This window comes from Rhinolophus sinicus, chromosome 14, assembly GCF_057876585.1.
Source record: "Rhinolophus sinicus isolate RSI-liver-muscle chromosome 14, RSI-T2T, whole genome shotgun sequence".
In the NCBI taxonomy this organism is placed as follows: domain Eukaryota; kingdom Metazoa; phylum Chordata; class Mammalia; order Chiroptera; family Rhinolophidae; genus Rhinolophus; species Rhinolophus sinicus.
In genome coordinates this window covers 64,885,169-64,909,937 of record NC_142514.1, presented here as the reverse complement: position 1 = coordinate 64,909,937, position 24,769 = coordinate 64,885,169, and the positions used below count along the sequence as shown (strand labels likewise).

Genomic DNA, 24,769 nt, shown 5'->3' with positions numbered 1-24,769 from the left:
ATTGGATACCCTACAAAATCTTTACAACATTACTGATTACATTCCCCAAATTAACTTTCATAACCCCGTGGCAATATTGTGGTTACTGACTGTGCTTTCTAAACCCCTCACCTTCCCCCTTATCCCCTGCCCCCTTTTTAAAATTTTTAAATGATTAGGGTTTGGACATGAAGGTTCATAATACAAGGTTAATAAAGCGTTTTTTTTTTTTTTTTTTAAATAAAATTTTATTGGAGAATATTAGGGAACAGTGTATTTCTCCAGGGCCCATCAGCTCCAAGTCGTTGTTCTTCAATATAGTGGAGGGTGCACGCAGCACAGCTCCAAGTCCAGTCACTGTTTTCAATCTTATTTGCAGGGGGCGCAGTCCACCATCCCATGCAGGAATTGAACCAGCAATCTTGTTAAGAGTTCGCACTCTAACCAACAGAGCCATTTGGCTGTCCCATAAAATTTTTAAATGTTTTAATTTTTAATGAAGAATGGTGGTTGAATTATAATATACTTTTATGCATGTATTGAGATAATATGATTTTTCTTTTTAATCTGTTAATGTAGAAAATTACATTGATTTTCTATTTTTATGCATATATTTAGATAATATAATTTTTCTTTTTAATCTGTTAGTTGGAAAATTACATTGATTTTTTAATATTAAACCACCTTCAGATTCCTAGGATAAATTCAACTTGCTCAAAATATATTATTATTTTTTATATTTTCTTCTGGATTTGGTTTGCTAATATTTTAGGATGTTTTTTCTTACTATTCCAGATATATCATATAGCTTCCTCCTTTCTGACATTCAAAGAGTTTTTTGAAATCTTCCTACCTGTAAACAAAGAATTTTCCTCTACTATAGCTGTCTCTCTGTTACTGTAATTCTAAGAAAAAAAATCACACTATTGTTATATTAATAGCTTAATTGGCATGTAATTAGTTTACAAATTCTGTTGACATTAATTTCCTGAAATGCTTTCTGTTGTTTGAGATCACTGTCATTAAGTGGTTGGTTTTCATTATATCAAGACGTCATAGTACCATGTGCACATCATATTTTGTGGATATTTTTAATGTAATGGGTCAAATTTGGATTTGATGGTATGAAAATATTAATTTAGCAAATACTTATTGACTAGCTACTATGTGTCAAGTACTGTTCTAGATGCTGAGGATACAGGAGTTAAAAATAAACCCTGCCCTGATGGAGCATCTTGGTGATACTCTTAGGACCTAATTATGGTCTCAGAATATAAGTAGGACTTTATTGTGATGTTCCACAATACATGTAAAAAAAAGCATTTTTGCCAGTAGTCATTTCATGCCTAGATTCACAACTTTGGTATACCACTTTTAATCAATTATAAAAAGTAAATTTGACCCCCTTACTGCTTTAGACCATTTCTCATTGAAAAGTCATCCTTATAGGCCTTTTTTTATTATATACATATTATATATATATATATATATATATATATATATATATATATATGCATGAAGTATTCATTTATAATCAAGAATAAAACCTAAATGATTCTGCCATAAAATTATTTCTATTGTAGATACATAAATGTTTTTCAAATGGTTTAGATAAATTCTGATTTTGTTAATACATCAAGTGAATTAATAACAGTCTAAAAATGTTTCTTTAAAAGCCAAGTACAAGAAAAAAAAGAAAAAAAACACCACCACAAAAATGTCTACAAGTAAAAAAATGCATGTTTTTTTATATTGAGTTAATAAATGAATTTTTCAAAGATAGAAAATGGTATACTCATTTTTTTTATTATTGTTAGTTTCAGGTGTACAAAGCAATGTAATGGTTAAACATTTATAGCCCTCACAAAGTGATAACCCCCCTTCCCCAATCTACTACCCCTCTGATATTGCACACCGTTATATTTCCATTGTTTCTATTCCTTATGCTGTACTCCACTTACTGTGACCATATATATATTTATATATGTATATATATATATTTATATATATGTATATATATTTATATATGTATATATATATATTTATATATGTATATATATATTTATAATGTATGTATATAAAATTATAGTTGACATTTATTATTATTCAGCTTCAGATTCAGATGTACATTGCAGTGGTCAGGAATGGTATACTCATTTTGATATGCATTTAGCAACTAATTAGTATTAATGAACTCAAGTAATTAGGAAATTTATTTTTGTACATTCACTTTTATCTTACAAAGGATTTTATAACAGAAGAGTACTGCAAAGTAAATTCTAAATAAATGTTTGTCAAATAGATATAATGTACAATTTTAGTTCTAATATAGTTTCTAGTTTAAAATATAGATAAAACCACAGCTAATCCCAAAATTGCCAAACGGATTCCAGAACTCTTGGTACCCAAAGCAGGGACACTGAGCTCCCGTGGAGGAATTAACTTGGTTGCTTGTGCAATGTTAGAAATTTCTGAGATGAGGTTGGCTTCATTGATGGCTTGAATTGCAATATATAATTTGGTGCCATTTTCTATTTTTAAAAGTTTTTGTTTAAATTCAAAATTTTCTATTGAGCCAGCCTCCTCAGGTATCAGACTAGAAGCATTCACTAAAGTAGCATTGTCAAAATCTTCTTTGAGATCCAGGAGATTCTTACTTGTTCTTATAATGTAGCTTTTGGCTGGAAAACAAATAGACATTTCAAGTATATTAAAATCACTAGGCTGCCATAATGCTACCACACTGCCTTACATTTAGGGCCCTATCAAAAATGCACACTAGATTTTGGTTATGGAAATCCCAGTTGTAGTTTTTGTCTGGTTATTCCATCTTCTTTATTTTAAGAATAAATATGTGTACAGTTTTTATCTAGTTATCTAATCATAAAAAAATTTAGTTCAAAATTATATTGTACTGAAAAACAGAATCTAGATTTCTTTTTAGAGATACATATAAACAGCTGAATCCACTTTTAACTTAGAACAAGGAACACACTGTTTAACTACAGTAAAGACAGTACCCCACATCTGTAGTATTTCTCATTAAGTTGAGAGAGGGAGTAATCAGAAGGGAAAGTAAGAGAGAAGGAAAATAGAGTGGGACACAGGGATAAGGATAAAGAGCAAAAGGAGGCAGAGAGCCTGGAATGTGTACTAATTACAATGTGCTTAGGAGGTAGGCAGACTTTGATTAGCACCTTAATTTTACTACTATGTTCTAGCTGTGTAACAAAGAAAAAATTATTTAACCTTTTTTACCTTCAATTTTCTTATGTGTAAAATAGAGATAACAGTTATTCAATTCATTCAACAAGTATTTATTGAATGCCTACTATTCTAGTGGTGAGAATTATATGTAATACTGCAGGAAAAGTGTTTAGTACAATGTCTGGGACTTAATAAATATTTGAAATACTATCTATTATAACTGTTATTTTATCAAGAAAGGAAAGGAAGATACTAACATAAATGTTTCATTCAAAACTGGGCTTAGAAATCTACCAGAGCCATCAATATAAAAATATATTCTCACATTCTGAAATGACATAAACAATAAAACATCAGATGTCTTTTTTGAAGTGGCGACTTTATTTTTTAAATGAAATACTAAAGGTGTTATAAATGTGTGGTAAATAACTTCAATATAGTGGCTTTCAAAAAATTCAAGACCTCTGACTTAACATTTTAGTTTTTCAATAAATAGGCTTTATCAATCCATTCTACTATTCTTCACATACACCCTGTGTGGCATTTAGGTGGATCTGTTTATCTATCTGTCTCTCTCTCCCCCTCCTTTCCTTTCCCCCTTATTTTAATTCAGATATTCCATTGTGAAATTTTGCTTTCTTGATCTTGATCATATTATTTCCTCCCGGTCATGACCCCCTGAAGTGTGTCTCCCTCTCCCTATTTATGCAAATTGTACTTATTTTCCAGGTCTAATAGGAGGCTCAACTTCTTCATTAAGTCTTGTTCATGTATTTCTTTCACCCTGATGACTCTCTTCCATGAACTTTTATTGCACAAAATGGAGTTTTCCAGATTGTTTTTTGGAGGTTCAATTTATTTTTCAATTAGATTATATGATTTTTGAGGACAAAGACTATGTTTTATACTCCTTTTGTATCAACTAGAGTTTGTGGAACTGTTTTAGGTGTGTATTTGACCTTCTTCATTACTTGTTGGCCAGCAATGCAGTTATTAAGTTGCTGCCCAAGTGATATAGTTAGAAGATCATGAAATACTAGAATTACATCTATTTGTTTAGTAATTATAGTCATCTAGCCTAATTTGGATATTTGACAGGTATGGAAATTGAGTCCCAGAGAATTTAAGTACTTCATTTGAAATTATGTAAATATTCACTTATTCTTTGAGACACTGCTATTACCTACTTTTGCAATATCTGAGGGACAAATTTATGGCAACTGCAACCTCTTCCTATTTGTTACAGGAAAGAAGGAGATTAGATCCTTCCTATTTTAGATATCTGTGGTTAAGCACAGTGAAATTCTTCCTCTCCCAGTGTCCATGTATAATGCATTTTCCTTCTTTTAGTTTCTATAATCAGCCTATGGGACATTTATTATGAACCCAATCTTGAACTGAAGGGTTGGTCTTGATAGAATTGAATTTAGAAGTAAACATTTGGTCAGGTAATTTCATTTGTGGTTTTTCCAGTGCAAATATTTATTATTATTATTATTATTATTATTATTATTATTATTATTATTATTCTGCCATATATTTAAGGGTCATAGCATAGAAAAAATAATGTATTTCAGAAGCTGTTAGGATAAGAGTTTTCAACATTGAAGTAGAAAAGAGCTCTTCATGGGTGTTCTATGTTTCCTTTGGCTTTAGAATAATCTTTTCCTTATACAATGATGATAAAAAGAAATATAGCTTTGAAAAATGCTATATAGTAAATGAAAGATTAAAAAGCATCTTTTGTATTGAGAGTATACAGTGAGGGGTTTATTGTAACACAGGAGAAAGAATACTGAACATGTGGCTTTCCAGCACCTGAGATATTGCATATAAAGATATTACATATCATTTTCATTTTTCCACCTTAAAAGGAAAAATAGCAAGATTGGCTTTATCTCAAAAGAATCTACTAGTCTAGCACAACAGTGGAATGTGGTACTAATGTGGTTCATAAATACTAATGAAATTCTGTTAAATTTAAAGCAAAGATAAAGTTAATTTAAACTTTATGGAATGAAAGTGATTTATTATTCGAAAGTTTGAATGAATGAGATATTCTGGCCTTGAACTTTATTCAAATCTCTCAAACTAGTTTATCTGCCTGTGTTCCTTTCTTTCTGTGAGACACGTTCACTTAGCTAACTTCTCTCATTCTTCATGACTTAGGTCAGGGATAGTCTTTTCTGGGAAGCCTTTTAAAATATACCTTGTGATCTTAACCTCCAGCCAGGAATTTGTGGCCTCCAAATAAATGTACTGTCATATTATTCTGTGCTTACAACAGTATATCTCCTATCACATTCTGTGAAATTATCTATTTACTTGCATAAAGGATTTTCTGCACTCAGCTGAATGTGGAGAGTAGGGATTATTTCTTAGTGTTTGAAAATTCAAAAAGGTCAATCAATAAACGAATTTGTGCAAGTACAGAAATACTTAGAAAAAATATTCCCTGGTAGGGAGAAAAGAATGCAATAGAAACCTATTAACTGTCTTTTCAAAGCAATTTCTAAGATGGTTCATATTGTGAGAGGCAGTTTGGCACAATAGAATCTGACAAGAGTGGGTTAGACTTGTAAGTTATTAAATTTAGAAATAATTTTGGTCAGTTGATCTCTTAGAGCTTCACTTTTCACATCTTAAAAATAGGTGAGTAATAGCCCATATTAGACTCTCCACATGTTATTTATAAACAGGACTTTAAAATATTCTTAGCAAATGAAAGCCAATGGGAGTTCTTTTAGTATATTTAAAATTGTAATATCAAGCTTACCTTTTCCTTCATCAAGGACATTGCCAGGGGCAGTCCATGAAAGTCGAATATGATCTTCTTTAAACTTAGCCTCGAGGTCTGTAATTTTATTTGGTGGGAACACACGAGTATTATCACCAGGAGGAGGAGCTCCTGATACAGTAAATGACCCTCCAGAGGTTATTCTGCTAAAGTCTTCTACTTCAGCTTCTGCCATGTCATCTCTGACTTTGGGTCTGGGTGGATTCAGTATAATTTTACCTAACAAAAAAGTAATTTTGTAACTTTTCATATTGCCATAGCTGTTTTTTACCATGTAATCTCATCTTGCAGCTGTAAAGGGTTAATATTGATTGATAGCAGACATTGAAAAAATAACAGCTTTCAGTGAAAGAAAGCTTGTTTTGAGATGATAGCTCATTGTGTTTTTAATTTGCATTTCTCTGATGATTAGTGATGCTGAGCATTTTTTCATGTCTATTGGCCATTTGTGTTTCCTCTTTGGAGAAACGTCTATTCAGGTCCTCTGACCATTTAAAAAAATTGGATTTTTTTTTTTGTTGTTGTTGAGTTGTATGAGTTCCTTATATATTTTGGATATTAGCCCCTTATTGGAGGCGTTGTTTGAAAAATCTTCTCTTAGAAAGGCTATCATCAACAAAGACAAATAATAACAAGTGTTGGAGAGGCTGGGGAGAAAAAGGAACCCTCATACACTGTTGGTGGGAATGTAGATTGGTGCAGCTGCTATGGAAGGCAGTGTGGAGGTTCCTCAAAAAATAAAGAATAGAATTACCATATGATCCAGCAATCCCTCTCCTGGGTATCTACCCAAAAATCTGAAAACATTTATCCGTAAAGATATATGTGTTCCGATGTTCACTATAGCTTTATTTATGGTGGCCAAGACATGGAAACAATCGAAGTGTCCTTCAATAGATGATTGGATAAAGGAGATGTGATATATCTACACAATGGAATACTATTCTGACATAAGAAAAGATGAAATAATGCCATTTACGACAACATGGATAGATCTTGAGATTATTAAGCTAAGTGAAATAAGTCTGACATAAAAAGTTGAGAACCATATGATTTCACTGATATGTGGTATATACAACTGAAAACAACAAATGACAAGACAAATAAATGAAGAAACAAAAGCTCATAAACGCAGACAATAGTTTAGTGGCTATCAGAGGGTAAAGGGGAACGTGGGTGATAGATGAGGGTAAAGGAGATCAAATATATGGCGATGGAAGGAGAACTGATTCTGGGTGGTGAACACACAACATTATATATAGATGATGTATTACAGAATTGTACAATTGAAACCTATGTAACTTTACTAACAATTGTCACCCCAATCAACTTTCATTAAACAAAAAAGAAAGAAAGCTTGTTTTACTAGTCTCATTTTAAAATTAATAAGGAGATATTATGCAATGTTAGAACTGTCTTTTAACCAGCTCTCTTTACTACTTGACTGTAAATTCTTTGCGGACAAGGATGGTGTCTTATTTACCTTTGTAGTTCAAGCATCTAGCACAATGCTTGCCACATAGGAGGTGCTCAGTAAATTTTTTTCAATGTAAATGAGTTGAGGGGGATGTAAACAAAACACGTTGGAAGCATATAGCCTATGATAGGTCCATTGATATAAATATGGTTTTGAAACATTTGATTTTATAACTATATCCTGAGGTTTTCCAGAGTACATTATATTTTCAATGCCTTGATGCATGTAATTTACCTAAACAAATGACACATTTCTATTTTAAGGCCACTTACCATTGTCTATGTAGCCTGGTATATACAGAGCTTTGTTTTGTCATCTTAAACTTAGCCTAGCCTTGTTTTCTCTTGCCTGGGCATGTACTTTTAAACTGTATCTACCATTTCCACGGTAATGGGTAAAATATCTTGAGTAGATGCCATCATTCTTGACAATATCAGCACCTTAATATTAAAATATAATAATTAGCCAACCAACAGAGTAAAAATGATAATCCCAACTGTTTATGAGTACTAGTGATAGCAACCATTTTGGTAGATAGTATAGCACAGTGTTTTAAGTACATGAACTTTGGAATCTGCTTAGTTTCAAAGCTTGGCTTGACCATTTGCTAACCCTTGGTTTTGCAAAAGAAAAATTCATGGTAAGCATTCATTAATAGTAACTATTATAATTTCATAAAGGAATCTTAACAAAATAAAGAAAATATAACTAAACTGGAGAAAGCGTATTGAAAACACTGACACTAATGAAAATAGAGAAAAATTCTCCTCTTAAGGTCTACAGGAAAAGTACAATTGTTCATAAAATTTAAAAAAGATAAATATGTGTATGTCTATGCCTACTCAAGATAATTGAGTAAAAAATCTTAAAAACATTAAAATAAAATTTAACTCACTTAAAAATGTGATTCATTAGCATACATGGGAAATATTGATTTCTAAGTCATGTGACTGTAGTAGCATTTTAAGTTCAGTGGAAGTTGATACAGATTCTTATTACCTGCACCATTGTCCCACAGCTCCAATGTTACTTGATGTCCGTCTTCAGTTTCTATAAGGGCTGTTACATTGATTCCCAGAACAGGCAAAAACCCTTGACTGACTCGTGCATAAACAATCATTGGGCTAGGGTAATGTGCTGTATTTTGACTCATGTGACTGGTTACAATTACTGGGGGTGTGGTAGGATTTCTTGCTCGAGTAGTCACAGTTACTGTTAGCATTTGAAAGTTGTCATGATTATTTAGAAGTCTGTAAGTCCAAGTACCTGTCTGAAAATAAAAAATATCTATTTGAGAGCTTTTGTAGTATTTTCCTACTCTGTTTGGAATATTATTTAGAAATTTAAGCAGAGTAATAAGTATTGATTTTTTATACACGATTTTATAACCTAGTTAAGTTTGGATATGAATCCCTAATTATTCTATTTGGCTTCTTTTTTTATGACAGACTATCTGTAACTGTTTTAATATTGACAGTGTATAAGATGTTATCTGCATTTTTTTTTCTCAAAATTGATTGACAAAGCTTGGAGAAAATAAAAGAGTATTCTTACCTCTGCAATACCTGGTATTCGAAGACGGGCAGACCGAATATTTAGTTCATCTTCTCTGAAATCTGATGTTTTATATTTCTTTCCTTTTGGATCTTCGAGAAGAATTTCTGGCTTTTGTATTGTCCAAGTAACAACAAAAAAAGTGTCATTTCCAATTGTACTATCCACAGGCACAGTACCAACTATCCGTTTCCTTGCTGTAATATTTAAGGCTTTACTTTCCAACTGATACATGAATAAAAACAACAAACACATAAAAATAATTTGTTATTATAGTTAATAAAATTTCAAAGTTTGGTCAGTTCAGAGTAATTCTAAATTTATTTTTAAGATTTCAATTAAAATAACTAAGAATTGTTTTGAAAAAAGCATTTATAATTATATCAAAAGAAAAGGTGGTTATAAATTTTCCAGAAAAGCAAATTCAGTAAGGATGTTTTTTTTTTTTTTTCTGCGTACCTGAAACGTTTTCAGGCAAGAGAGTTATTTCTTAGAGGAAGAAGTTACGAATTAGGATAATAGAAATTGATTATAAATGTGAAAATGCAATAAATTTTTCTGAGATACTGACCTGAATAGCCTGCTGAGTGATACTGCCACTTCCAGATGAAATTCTACTGAAAGCATCAATAAGGCCATTTATGTCTTTATGGGCAAAAAAACGATGTCCTCCTAAAACGGAATTTTATTTACTTTTATAAACTAGTTTTAAATGGAAAAAATCATATTTTTATTGGTATCTTATTAATATACTTTAAAATGTATTTTTAAATTTTATTTTAAACTTACAAAAGATGAATTTCCCACACCCTTAATTACTTTTAGTATATCAGTGTCCCAGACATATCCAAAATAATACCTAAAACCTTGCTCAAAATAAGTTAGAATGAAGAAAATTTAAGGAACTGGCCCAATATTATTGTGCTGTTTATTTTTTATCAGTCATTAAATGCAAGTGCCTGCCACATTAATACAGCAGATCTAATCACTAAATAATATTGTAAAAATGAAATTTCAGACAATTTTTTGAAGTAGCTGCTTCTTTTCTAGTTGTCGCTAAGATATACCAAAAACAGAGAATGACAGTTTAGAATAAAGTAATAATTAAATGCAGAAAATAAATAATAGAAGAGTTAATGAAGAGAGAGATTACTTAGGTATAAGGAATTGGAAAAGAATGGATTGCAGAGGGCAAGAATTAGTAATCAGGACTATAACTATAGCCATGGGCAAGCTGTTTGTATTCTCTAGGTTTGCATTTCTTTATGAAATAAGACCATCTGAATCTCTACTGTAGGACTGAGCAGGACAGGTACTGAGGAAGAATTTTGAAATTACAGTTGAGTAAGTCATTAGGAAAGAAGTTTGGAATCATTTGGAAAGAAGTTTCAAATTGGTGGTATTGGTAGCAAGTGATGAGAAATGGAGACACCAAATCATGACTAATATTAAAAGAAGCTAGTGTAGGTACAAATGGAGACAGGTTGGGGTGGGGTGGAGAGGAAGGATATTAATTTGAAGAACAAGGACAAGGAAAGGACAAAGATTAATTTTTAGGATAGGACATTTTTAAGTAGTTTTGTAGTTTAAGGGAAAGAGCCCCTGGAATGGGGGAGACTAAAAATATATTTTCTATTCAAACTATATCCCAAAGGTTTACCTGTCATATTTGAAAGTGTCTCCAGTTCTCTGGCAGCAGAAGGTCCCAGAGCAATAGTGTGGATGATCGCTCCACTTTGTTTCACCTCATCAAAGCATGAACTTATTTTATCATCTTCCCCATCTGTTAGTAATACAATTTCAGAACCAGAAATGCTCTAGTCACTTAGGGTAATTACCTGATAGTGAAAAACCAGATTATTAATTACAGAACATCATACCTAAATAAATTTAAACTAACCTGTTCTTTAGTCTTAGAGAAGTCTTTAGGCCTAGGCCTCAGAATAGGCAAAAGGGAACTTTTTGCATTTCCATTTCAGGCTGAGTTGCCATGGAAATTAGTGTAATGTATAAGGGTCTTGTAGGGTTTCAAAGATAGGGTGTTAACACTTCTAATCCTTTCACATATATACTCTAGCTACCAAAGGGAGGAAGAATAAACCACTTAGAACAATGCCAAGCACACAGTAAGCACTCAGTTAATCTAGGCTATCATTATTATCTCAGGAGATACTTGGGGTGGAGGTGTATGACTGAGGCAGTTTTAGAAGGCTTCAGACTACATAGCATCAATAAAGTCATGACCAAAGGCAGGTGTGCAAGGTTAAGTGAAGTGGCATATTACTTTTACACATTTCAGTTGATCATTGAAGAATCTTATGATTTCCTGGAAAAAAAATAGACACGATAGATCGATAGACATTGATCTATCGTGAAGAAGGAAGTTCATAAATTTATGATTAAGTATTACACTTTTTTTTTTACTTTTTTTCCGACTTCTACCAAGACTATTGGCTAAGATCTTTAGTTAGACAATTGAGAGTAAATTCCAGCCCTGCCATTTGCTGAATAGAACAGCTAGTATTAAGTCAGTGTCTCACTGTTTCATACATAATAGAGTTCTATAAATAGCTTAGTGAGGTGATTAACTTTTTGGACTTTGGAGTAAGAAACACCAGGTTTTAAGTCCTAGATTTTCCAATTACTGACTATACGATCTTGAGAAATACATTTAATACCCTGAACCTCAGTTTCCTTATGTGCAAAATGGGCATAATAATAGTACCTGACTAAAAAAGTAATGGTAAGGATAAAAGAAGATCATACATGTAAAACATTTAATATAGACAATAATGTAGTATATGTTCAATAAATTTTAGCTATTACTCTAATGATTATGTAAGCAAAATGCTTATGTATTGATGTGGTTTCATTACATATATAAGAGGTATTTATAGCTTTGAATGTGATTTGACAGAATCTATTCAGCAATAGATTCTGTGGTCAAAACATAAGATAATATATCAAAATATATTAAGAAAAACATGTATGAACCAATATGTGCAAACATTATGAGACATTTCCAATATATAATACTGTCATATTTTAGAAATAAATACACATATACATGTATACATAATAAGAATTATTATATAATAGATTCTAAAAGATATTAGAATCTTTTCTTGAGCACTTACTTATCTTACATAATTCTCACAATTAAATGAGATAGGTACTATTATTTTCCACATTTCCTTGGTTGAGGAAAAAGATTTTCTGAGTTGAGTTACTTACCCAAGGTTATTTAGCTTATAGATAATTGATCCAGAATCCCAGGTTTGTCTGAATCCAGAGCCTGCATACCTTCTTAAACTATTATAATTTACAATAATAGACATCATGAAGAAAGCTAAGAGATGTTATTAATTAGTGGTCTGAATAAGAGTAACAAATTCTACATTTTAGCTGAGGCAATGAAAAGATCAGTGAAGGAAAGCAGATTTCTGTTTTTGTGACTTAAAGAATGATGATAAATAGGCTTAAATATAGGCTATATTTAGATTGGAAGAAATTCAAACGAGTACTGGAGGCTGTTTAATTTAGCGCTCAAAATTTGCTCCCAATTTTTGATTTCACAATTTTTATTTCATTACACTTCCACCTATGTGTCTTGGGTTTGATACTATATTGCTTGAGGAACTACTTCTATCTTTGTGATTGTTAAATGTTAATGTAACTTGATGAACTGAGGTTTTCTTTATCCATAATATAGAAATATTACTAATTTTCTTTTTCCACCAACTCCTCAATAGCATTATTTTCTGCTCATGAAAATTCAGATTGTGGGAGCGATAAAGAAATAGGGAACTCTTCAATAAAATCATGATGATTATGTACACACTGGATTTTTCTTCCCTTAACCACTCCCCAGTGCAACTCAGAGAGGCTCCAGCTGTAAACAAACAACACAGTAGCAGATCTTTTAAAAAAATTATTTAAATGAAGGACCTATGATCTCATGACCCTTGTTCAAAGATGGTTGGACAAAATTAAAAGCAATGGTAAATGGCAAATGATATTTAGAAAAACATTTTTTATGGCAAATAATATTTAGAAAAAACATTTTGTATTTTACCTGGAATCCTGCTTTGAGTCCGCTGCAAATTGAAGTTCCACCATTAGCTACTCGAGGCAGATTTGCAGTGATTCTTTGGGAAGCATTCTCATTAGTTATTTCTATAAGGTTATTTTGGATTGTAGCAAAACTTTCAAATGTGACCATCCCAGCTAATGATCCCTTTTCAATAATTTGAACCAAGTATATTGCCGCTGCTTGATTCATTCGAAAGAGACGATCTTCCTATAAGAAAAATATGTCTGAACAATTCCTGAAGTTTCCTCAAACCTTGACAGATTGATGAAAGACAAAATTGTTTATGGGCCACAGATCATGACAATCAATGCTTATAATGTTTTAGAATTTAACTCCTTTCTTTTATTAAAAAAAAGTAATGTTAAAGAAAAAATTTAAAAATCGGTCAAGTTATACTTGGAAAAGCCTTAAAAATCTATAACTTTTATTTAACAGTTTTATATTCAGGAATTTCTGCTAAGGAAATATTTTAAAAATGCATACAAAAATTTTCATTGCAATAGAATTTTAAATAATCAGTTGAACATCTCCAAAATGTCCAATAACAGGAGGTTATTTGACTAAATTCTGATAAGTGAATATGATACAACCATTAAAAATGGAATCATTTTTTTCCCAGGAGGAGTGTTTAAGGTATAATAAGTAAAAAAATCATATTATAAAACATTATATAAAATATAATTACATTTTTGAGAACGAAAAACTAATACACAAACAAAAAAAAACTGGAATGACAAATGCTCAATGGTGGAATTAAGGAAGTATTTTTTTTCTTTAGTTATGTTATTTCTAGTTTGTTAGAACAAAAATTAAAAAGTAAACATTATCCATAATCCAATAACCTTAACATAATAATTATTTTTATTTTTGACATAGTATCTTTTACTACTTGTACTATAAAATTATTGTACTAAAATGTATTAGAATAATAATATATATTTCAGTTAGCTTAGAAGAACTAACTCTGATTAAATTATATTTCTATTAGCTTAAATACTTAATTTAAGGGAGCTAACAAATAAATGTCTTACTGAATTCATGCTTCCAGATTTATCTAGTACCAAACAGACTACTCGCTGTTTGGACTTGATCAATGAGAATAAAGGATGAGGTGGTAGATTTCTTCCTGTCATGGGAGATGCAGTCCGAAAATCATCAGAGGTCATGATTACATCCCATGTACTTCTGTGATTGCACATTTTGTTTTGTAGGTTTGGAGCTTCTGTATTGTGTGTTTCTGCTGTGCAAAATTCAGTCACCTGGAAAAAATCAATTAGAAGATGATATTATGGTAACTGGTGAGGCATTACCTTTCTTTCCAACTATGCAGTTGAATGCCATATACATATTCCACAGATTTTATCTCCTGATAATTAAAAATTTCATTCTGACATCCATTTTGCATATTTGAGTAGAGAGGAAGCAAGGTAAAACCATCAATATGCACTTGAAAGTGTTTTGGTGATTCTTTTAGGCATAAATAGATAATAGCAGTGTGGGGTGGTGGTGGCTGGCACAACTGTTTTAAGCCAACTTCTTTCTTTCTCTTCTAGATTCTTGGGAGACTCAAGAGTTGAATTAAATTTTGTGGAAAAATGGACAGTTTGCAGTCATTTCTAGCTGTCCCCTAAAAGTGGGATAAAAAAATGGCCTTCTTCAATTGCCTAAGTATTTTCTCTCTTTATAGTTGATAGAAAAACTTGAGAACAGATATTCTAACAACCAGGATTATTATTAGCACTGCTGAACTCTGCCATAAATAAAACAATACTCCTGAAAAAGTAATGAAAATGTAGGGGGAAAAAAATGAGGAAATGTGATTGCTTCTCTTTCAGTTGCAAATGGCGTGTTTTATTCAGTAATTTTGCCAAATGACATTTCATTGGTATAGAATCTGCGAAAATCCTACACATTTTGAAAATTTAGTAACTTGGGAAAATGCTCCCATAAACTAGTGCAGCATTCAGAAAGGAATTCGTCCTGCAGTATGCTTCAGCATGTAAGAAATACTTTTCTAAGTGTCATTTCAGTTTTTAAAATGTTTTCCCAATACAAAGTCTAGATGTAAATTCAGATTTAGAGCTAAATTACTAAATCTGAATCCCTTTTATTTAAGTTTTAACAGTTTGTTTTCCTTATAATATGGTTCTGGAATACATTTCCCCGGAGGGGTTATATTAGATGGGAGAAAAATACAGTTTTCAATCAAAGCAGTAATTCATAATCAAGTCTTTCTGATATGGAATGCCCATCAAGTCTGGTCCCTCTTTCCTTTGCCACTGCCTTTATACAAGGACTTCAGGTTTCTTCTCTGCCTCTTGTTGTTGCCCTCCCATTGGTCTCCCTTCCTCTGCTATTATCTCAATCCATTTTGTCGTTCACAATTAGTAGGATTATCTTCCTGAAATAAGCTGATTACATTCCCAGTCTGAAGCTAATAAGATAAAATCTAAACCCCTTAGCTTTGTGAGTCCCAGTTTCTTATTTCAATTTCATTTCTTGCTTCTTGCTCATCGTGTATCCTTTGCTTGTATGACACTGAACTTTTTCTTGTCCTTAGAGTACGCCAGAAACCTTCATAACGGTCTCTGCTAACCCAAATGGAAAAAGCGAAGGAAATTTTGTACAAATTAGAAAAAGGTTCCCCTTTCTCATGTTTTCTTTTTTCTTTCTTTCTTTCTTTCTTTCTTTCTTTCTTTCTTTCTTTCTTTCTTTCTTTCCTTCTTTCTTTCTTTCTTTCTTTCTTTCTTTCTTTCTTTCTTTCTTTCTTTCTTTCTTTCTTTCTTTCTTTCTTTCACTGCTATCTACCTAAAAATTGTTCTAATAAATATTAAAATCTTTAGTGACCATGGAGCAAATAATTTGGGCAGTGCTCAACTTACATAGTTGTAAAGCAAGGCATCCCTGTTTATTTCCATTCTTTGCTTTCGAAAATCTGTTTCTTTGCCTAGAATACACTTCCCTTTCCTGCTTTGGTAAATTCATGCTCATTTTTTCAAATCCCAGTTCAAAACTCATCTCTTTAGAAACCATTTTCTGACCTCCAACTAGAGGTGTTTGCTGTACTCTCATAGCACTTGGTTTATCTCTTCCTACTTGGTATTCATAAATATTTTTCTTGTACCTCTACCTCTGTTACTGAACTGAGTTCCTCAAGAATAATTATCTTTAATTATTTCTGTATTTCCAGCTCCTAACACAGTGCTGGACATGAAGTGGGAATAATTAAGTTTAAGGGAAGGAAATCATGGGATTAAGCATTCAATATCTCAGATCATATCTCTCCTAGGTCTGATCTTATGCCCTGAGTATAGATGCTATGCAATATATTTAGTCTATGTTATGATAATTAGAAGCTAGTGTTATTCTGGACAAGCTATATGGTTAAAGTACAGTATTTATGTCTGAGCCATATCTTACATAATTAGTTGCCCTCTATATTTCAGCTACATGATCTTCTACATTATTGTTTATCTCCCAGGTAGGCAGCACAAGTTATCTCCTAATAGTCAAATGGTTTGGGGATTTATAGTTTGGTACAGACAGTACATATTCCAATTATCCTCTTGTGTCATGTGATATATATATTGTGATATATATATTGTGATATATATATATATATATATATATATATATATATATATATATATATCACATGACACAAGAGGATAATTGGAATATGTATATATGGACTATATATGTGTGTGTGTGTGTATACATATATACATATACATATACATATACATATACATATATATATATATATATATATATATATATATATATATGATCTCCAAATAGATGTATTTGGTTGCTAAATGCTTTGGCTAGCCTTTGCTGATCCAGATTCATCAGGTTAAAGGGAACTGTCCTGACTCATGTTTCAAATATTTCAGGAGGGAACTTTATTAGGCTGCAAAACAATTTCTACTTTAATTCTAATTGGGTTCATTGAAGCATTTTACAAAAAAATATGAAGTCTTTATTTTGACTCAAGCCTTTTATCATTAGTGCCCTAGGCTTTAAAACAATTTAAAATTTTATTGGTAGCAATGGGCCTTTAAAAATCTCCTTCTATGGAAGTATTTGTTGCTAGTGACTTGATATATGAAAATTGGCTTCTTTAAATAAGTTAGTCTTACTATCTAGAGGTAGCATATTTACTTTACTTTGATATTTTTTGGGTCACTTTTATCTGTTTCATATTTTAAAATGCGTCGAAATTTTTTTTAGGTAATTATAATGTTTGCATTAATTGAGATTGGACTTACCCAGGGAAAGAGACATTGACTATTATTCAAATATTTTATAAATTTTAACAATTAAAATTTAAAGTTTATTTTGTACTCACCTTGTGCTAAGCACTGTGATCATACTTTACTTATATTTGCTATTATAAATCTAACAACAATGACACTGTGAAAAGTATTATAATTCACATTTAAAACATGAGACAACTAAATCTCAGATTTAGCAGTTTGCTCATAGTGAACAGCTTGAAAATGACAAACTGGGTTTTGATATCAAATCTATCTGACTTCGAGGCTTATCTACTGAGTTTTATACACTTAAACCAGATATTTCAGGTGAAACATTAGCTTTGGAACTTGAATTATTGTGTTGTTACTTTTTAATTGGTCAGGTGGGTGATTGTGAATTTTTTCCTTAAGTTTGTTCTATAGGGACAGAGCCATATATATTTTCAAAATATCATTTGCAACAGCTTGGTGTGTTTTAGATAATGGAAAATCTAGAATGTTAGTACTTTCTAAAGCTACAGAATGAATTACTTTGGAAAAGTCATATGACTAATACTTAGAAGAGAGAATTAAAATTAAGTTTGTAGTTCTAGACACAAATTTACAGAAGTTAAATAAGGGAAAGCATGTTGTAAGAAATTACATGACACCAAGGAGGAAGGTGGGTACAGTTCTACCTCTGAAGAAAGAAACAGTTTAACAAGAAAGGGCGGAATAATTTCCAGACATAACCTGACACATGCTGGAGAAAATGGCTGTTAATTAATTGTCTGAATAATTTCCCACGTTTCTACTAGTATATATATTTTCATAGCAGAAAATCCAATTTCCCAAATCATTTTTTCCCCAAAGAGTTCCTTTGTAAGCGTAGAAAAAAGAGGTACTTACAGAATCAAAACTTGGCATAAACATTATGGATTCCCTTGCAGTCTGAGATTTTTTTGGAAAGAATATACATTTTGCTTCATACAGCCCGGTCTGTGAGTCACGTCTGCATGGCTTTGTTATACAACTGCCTCCCTGGCATTTCTTTAAAACCACATTATCTCCAGTCATATGAGTTGAACATCTATGATGAAAGAATTATTTTACATTTATATATGAAGACTAGACAAATCATGATTAAATACTAACATCCTAAAATCTTTCCCTCAATAATAATTGCTATAGATCATGTACCAAACATTTTGACAGAAGTAGGCTCAGTATCCTACCCCTATTTACGATAGATTTCAACAAGAACAATGATATCAGTTCATATTTATTAATATTTATTGCTCACTAATGTGATTAACAAATCTATTATTCTTGTTATGTTGGGCTAAGGATGATAATCCCTAACTTAGGGATGTTATAAAGATTAAATTATTTAAGAGACACAGAGGAGTTGCTTCTTAGCGGGGAGGGGAGCATCAACATTATGCTTAGAACCCTCTTAAATTTCTGTGTGTGGTATATATATATATATATATATATATATATATATATATATATATATACACACACACACACACACACACACACACACACTGTTGCAAGATGTGATCAAACAATATGGTGAATATTTAAATAAAAAAATTTATTACAGTAAAATACACATTACCATTAATCCCCCTCAAAATACTCCCCCCCATATCGAATACACTTATCCCATCATTCTTGCCACTTTCTGAAGCAGTTCTGGAACTCCCGTTTCATGAGTGTCCTTACTTCATCCTCTCATGACAATGCACCGTGTCACACATCATTTTTGGCACAGCAGTTTCTGTCAAATAAAAACATTACAGCGTGTCCTCATCCACCTTATTCACCGGATTGGCACCATGTGACTTCTGGCTCTTCCCCAAAGTCAAAATGACCATGAGAGAGAAATGTTTTGAATAAATTCAGGACATCAAGGAAGTCATGACAACGCAACTAAAGCCACTCGAGGAAGAGGACTTCCAGAACTGCTTCAGAAAGTGGCAAGAACGATGGGATAAGTGTGTTTGAAGCGAGGGGGAGTATTTTAAAGGGGATTAATGGCAATGTGTCTTTTACTGTAATAAAAATTTTTTAATTTAAACACTTACTCTACTTTTTAAAATCATACCTTGTACATATATGTATATATGTATACCATATATATACCACGTAGTTTTGTGTTTACAGCATTTTGCAACTTACATTTAAAAACCACTGAACTAGTGTGAGGAAAGAAATAAAAATAAACCCTGTATGGAAATGTTTGTGCATTCAAACCATTCGGTCTTTATGATAAGTAAGACAATTGTCACGTACCTGGCAGGGAATGGGGGGTGGGGTATGGCTAAAGATTCTAAAGAATTCCAGTTTATGTGGAAGATTTATTCCCATTCTGTGTTAATATTAAATTTCATAACACTAATCCAGTTTAATAAATTTATTTGTATTGCAAGGATTAAAGGAGATGGTGATTCATATTTTTCAAGAGGGTTAGCTCTAGTGTAAGCCTGAAAGTTGAATTTGTACTGCTTCAAACAAAGTGCCTGGCACACAGTAGGAGCTCAGCAAATGTTATTTTAGCTACTTTTTTTTTTTTTTACTAATATATCTCGTTTTATGGCTGATAAGAAAACTCATTTGTTTTTCATTGATTTATTAAAAATTTGTTGTTTGATACATTATTTGTTTAGCTTTTACTTAACTTTGTGTCAAGCCCAAGCTGGAGGATTTAAAAAAAAAAAAAAGAAAATCAGTCCTGAAGGATCTTCAAGTCTCTTGGGGAAAATAAAAGTATGCAGACAATTACTTACTGCCCATTGTGAGAGAAGCCCATGCATATTGCTCTGTGAGCACTCTCAAGGTTACCTAACCCCAAATGGAGGGAGAGGAAAGACGCTTAGGAGAGAAACATTTAAACTGAGCCTTGAAGGAGGAACAATATTGCTTGGATAAGGGAGGTAGTGCTGGGAGGAGTTGCATGGGTTGAGGTGAGAGGAATGAGTATCCTGGGCTGAGAGCCCAGTTTAGGAGTCTCTAGGCAGCTCAGTAGAGATAAAGCATGCAACATAAAGGAGATGGGGAGAGCCATTTTTTCTATCACACCTCTTTCCTCTAATATGATTTTTATTCCAAAGACTTATTTTCTATTACACTGATTTCTGTTGTTCTTTAATGTTCTTTAAATGCTCCATGTGCCTGTGGCAAGTTGATATGTTTAATTTTAATGTTATCTGTTCACTAATAGGACCTAACATAATCTACCCAGAATTATATTTCTTAAAAAATCAGTTTACTTACAGGTCCTTATGAAAAGTACTTTTTTTCCCTTTAAGTTCAAGGTTAAATAAAAAGTAAAATATATTTAACATGAAGCTCCAGTAGTTTCGTTGATTTTAATGAAACAGTTTTGACTCAAATGAAATGAAAGATTGGGTAGGAACTTGAACGTTAATTCTTAGATATCTTAAGATTTAGGCTATAGCTTTTTCCTTTCTCTTTTGACAATAACGTATTTTAGTACTATCCCCATGAATACTGAAATGATTCCCAATTCCGGATTGATATTGATTTCAAGGTGGAATTCTCAGAAGTAGTTGAACACATACATAGTGGGGTAGGTCGGATATTGCAATTAACTGTGAGCATTCAACCACTGAGTTAGCCTTTGTTTGCATAGTATAGAAAATTAAAAAGTTATAGGTGAAAAAAATTTTAAAACACATTTTTTAATACAATGATACCTTGTTGCTTCAATAGTGTTCTTGCTGGAAATATAGAATGGTCGATGTTCATTATACTCATCAAATACTCCCCATCGGAGGTGGGCCCACTCATGGACAAATACTCTGCCTGTGAGAGAATATCGCCACTTATAAATTTACATTTACAGTATTTTAATTCAGTTTTCTTATATTTTAAGTCTCCCTGCCCAATATTCCCAACCTAACTGTGTCAAGGAACTCTGGAAATTGACACCATTCACTAAGCCAAAAAAAGTTGACATGGATTAGTATCCAAAATGACTAATTTTATTATTAAACACAACTGGAGAAAGAAATAACTAGTATATTTCCAAACAAAGGTATTAATTGATACCTATTTTTTTTTCTTTAAAAAATCTTTAAAAATACCATTAACCACAGTGTTATATTTATTTCCAGTGGAAATAAAAATAGAAGCATAAAATAGATATCCTTACCTCGGGATCCATAGAAAAGCAAATTATTAGACAACAAGAAGTTTGGAGTAAAATGTATATATTGTCCTTTCTCTCCACATTGTCCATACTGAAGTGTATAGGGATCGTCTCCATAGTCTAGGTAAGGATGAGCGACTATGACATCTGCCTGAAAAGCAGAGCAAACAAACCAAAACAGATCTCAGGAACAATAACAATAAGGAAGTTTTAATTTAAGACAAGTAATATTATTAATTTAATTACTAAAGTAGTGATTAGTAATTACTAACGTATTATATTAGTTTTTAAAATGCATAGGAAAGGGAGCAAATAGATGGTGATAGAAGGAGAACTGACTCTGGGTGGTGAACACACAATGTGATATATAGACGATGTATTACAGAATTGTACACCTGAAACCTATGAAAGTTTGCTACCCATTGTCACTCCAAAGAGAAGAAGCACAGGAAGAAAGAAGCAGTTTAAAAGCTGGATAAAATAACCTACCTGGTCATATGATTCTTGTTTTGGCTTTAAGTACTCAGATTTTGACTTCCAGGTCAGTGGAATTAAAATGCTTACATTCCTGAAATAAACTCTTCGTTTGGTGGCAAGAAACAGATAAGCAGAAGCTTCAGTTACCATTTCCTGAGAAAATTTAAAATACCTTGTGGTAACAATTTCACAATGAAATGAGCATAAAAGTGTATATACAAACAAGAAATAGCAAATCTAAGCTCCCTTTCCCCAAATATTTTGGTAAAGACTAATTGAAAAAGAGGTTAAATTTTACCATATTTCTCTAGTTTGTAAACTCCTCATTTTCATGTGCTAAAAAATCAACTCTATTTTTTATCCTAACCTGCATTCAACATTTTGAGTTGGAGAGGGGAGTGAAGGTGCTGAGCAAGATATAAAGGTTATTAAGACTGGGAGCTTGTGGTAAGTTGCTTATTTAATCGTCTAGAGGTGCTTATAATTGGGTTGGGAATTTAAAGTTGTGTAGATTTTATACTTGTTGATTAAAAAAAATTTTGCTAGATTTATTTAGAGTTATCATTTCATATAGAATATGTTCATAAAAGGCAATGTTTTACCAAGCAGTAATGAAAATAAAAATATGTATGTCTCATTGGCTTCAAGTCCCAATTTTGCCATTTATTATATGACTCTACAAATCACTTAACTTCCCTCATTTATGCAACAAGAGTAATAATCTTTGTTCTTGACCATCTCATAAGGGTATTTGGAGCATCAAAGAAGATAATATATATTAAAGTGCTATATATGAAGTTTTTTTATTATACTGAGTAACCCAAATAAAATTAGGAAGTAAATCAACTGAAAAAATACGTAACATTTTCTTTAAGATCAAATACAAAAGAGTTTTGAATTTTTCAGATTTGATCAACTGAAAAAATGTATAAGCTAGTGAACCTCTCAGGCTTAAATGTTGGTTAGTTACTTAATCATTATAAAATTAACTTTATAAAGATAAAATTTAAAAATAATTCTCTGGTAGCTCTAAGCTCTTTCTATTAGCTTAACAAATTGCAAAAATATTAGTAGTTTGGCCTTTTAATAATTCATTGGGGGATGACTAATACTATTGATATATGATGAATCATACTTAAACTAAGCAGATATTAATTTTGACAATTTAGGTACATGCTATATAAGTGATGAATACTGTCAAAGAAATTTTGGAAAGTTATAACTCTGTGTGAGTATGTGTAATGTGCCTAGGTAACATGAGTTGAAAATACTTATTGACATAAAAGTAAGGTGATAATAAAATTTTCTTTCTTACCTTTATGTTTTGAATGAGTTTTTCATCTTCTGGCACACTGGGGTTAATTGCAATGACAATGCCATCATATCCATTGTTCTTCAGACTTACCATTGAGCTTTTCATTCCAGGCAAGAGATATAAAGCTAGGAACAGAATAACATTCAGACAGAACACCATTTTTGCACGTGTTACAATAAACCTTTTGGAAATGGGAGGAGAGAGTATTTATGTATCTGCACAAGTGGGAATTTGAATCTAGACCAAAATGTTTGCATAGATGTAATAAATTACTAAAATATTTTGATGAACATCCTTATCTTATTCTAAAGATTTAGTTGTTAAGTAGCAATGGGATTTACGCTGAACACATGACATTTATTATTCTTTCTAAGATAGCTAATGTGTTACATACTCATTGAACTGCACAATTCTTTTAGATTGTTTGTGTAGGTATCATCCTCATTGCGGTGGCCAGTCACAGGCATTGCATCATTATCAAATGGTGTTAGAGACCTTTCAGTCCTGTTAACTGTTTAAAGAAAATCACTACATAGAAGGATGAGGAATTGAAATGAAAATCACCAGGCAAGAGCAGATGAAAAAGTCCTGTTTAAAAAAACAAAATAAAACAAAACAAAGCAAACAATAAATAAAGGAAATGAAGTGGGATTGGCAGTAAATCATAGGGCTTATATTCTTCCTTTAGATGGGAATAAAAGGAATATAAGCACAGTGCCCAGGGACAGTTATGAGTCGAGGGGAAAATAAGTTTTTTTGGTTACCTTCTGTGATGACTAGTGTATTTCAGTTTTCAAATAGCATTGAATGTGTTAAGTCCTTGTGTAACTTGGAAAAAATATGCTCCAATTAAAATTTATTTTTTGGATTGAACAAAATCTTTTTTAGCTTGAAGTCGTTATACATGACGAGACAAGCTTAGTGAATGATGAGCTTGGGAATGACAAGATAAGCTTAATGATTGATGAGCTTGGGAACCAACAAGATAAGCTTGGTGATTAACTACATCCCCTGTCAGCAGGAACCGATCTAGAAGTTTCTCACAAACAGCTAACTCCAATGAAAAAATCCCCCACGAACTACCAGCCCCACCTCCCTGCAAGGCGAGTTTAAAAACCCAGGCAGAGAGGAGTTCAGGGCATCTGTCTACTCTAGACTCTATCCTTGGCAACTCCTCTGCCAGTGTTGCTCTCCAATAAATTTTCTGACCTCTACCCCTCTGTGCCTTGTGAATTCTTTCACAACCCGTGAGTGATCACGACCATATACATAGCTTTATGCACTGGCTTTGGGGTCAGATGAATCTAAACTTGACCCTTGCCTTGGTCACTTCACAAGCACGTGATTCATAGTAAAAATTGTGTGGCTCTTTTTAGGTCTAGTTTCTCTTCTATGATAATTGGAATAATTATGGATTTTAAATGAGACAATCTATAGTAAGCACTCCATACA

At 32.1% G+C, this 24,769-nt stretch overlaps 1 protein-coding gene and 1 long non-coding RNA gene across 2 annotated transcripts in view; one reads left to right on the top strand and one right to left on the bottom strand.

The window, feature by feature from the left end:
- The window catches only part of LOC141572127 (uncharacterized), a 197,738-nt gene that overhangs the window by 24,187 nt on the left and 148,782 nt on the right, over positions 1–24,769 (top strand). The gene's annotated exons all lie outside the window — the stretch shown is intronic.
- LOC109458289 (calcium-activated chloride channel regulator 1-like) lies at positions 1,802–23,476 on the bottom strand. The gene is given in 14 exon segments (XM_019751753.3): positions 1,802–2,660; positions 5,963–6,202; positions 7,733–7,900; positions 8,460–8,730; positions 9,015–9,239; positions 9,586–9,686; positions 10,675–10,852; positions 13,090–13,314; positions 14,139–14,366; positions 18,255–18,435; positions 21,071–21,179; positions 21,529–21,676; positions 22,015–22,155; positions 23,318–23,476. Coding segments are annotated over 14 exon segments (2,715 nt in total). The 3' UTR covers positions 1,802–2,319.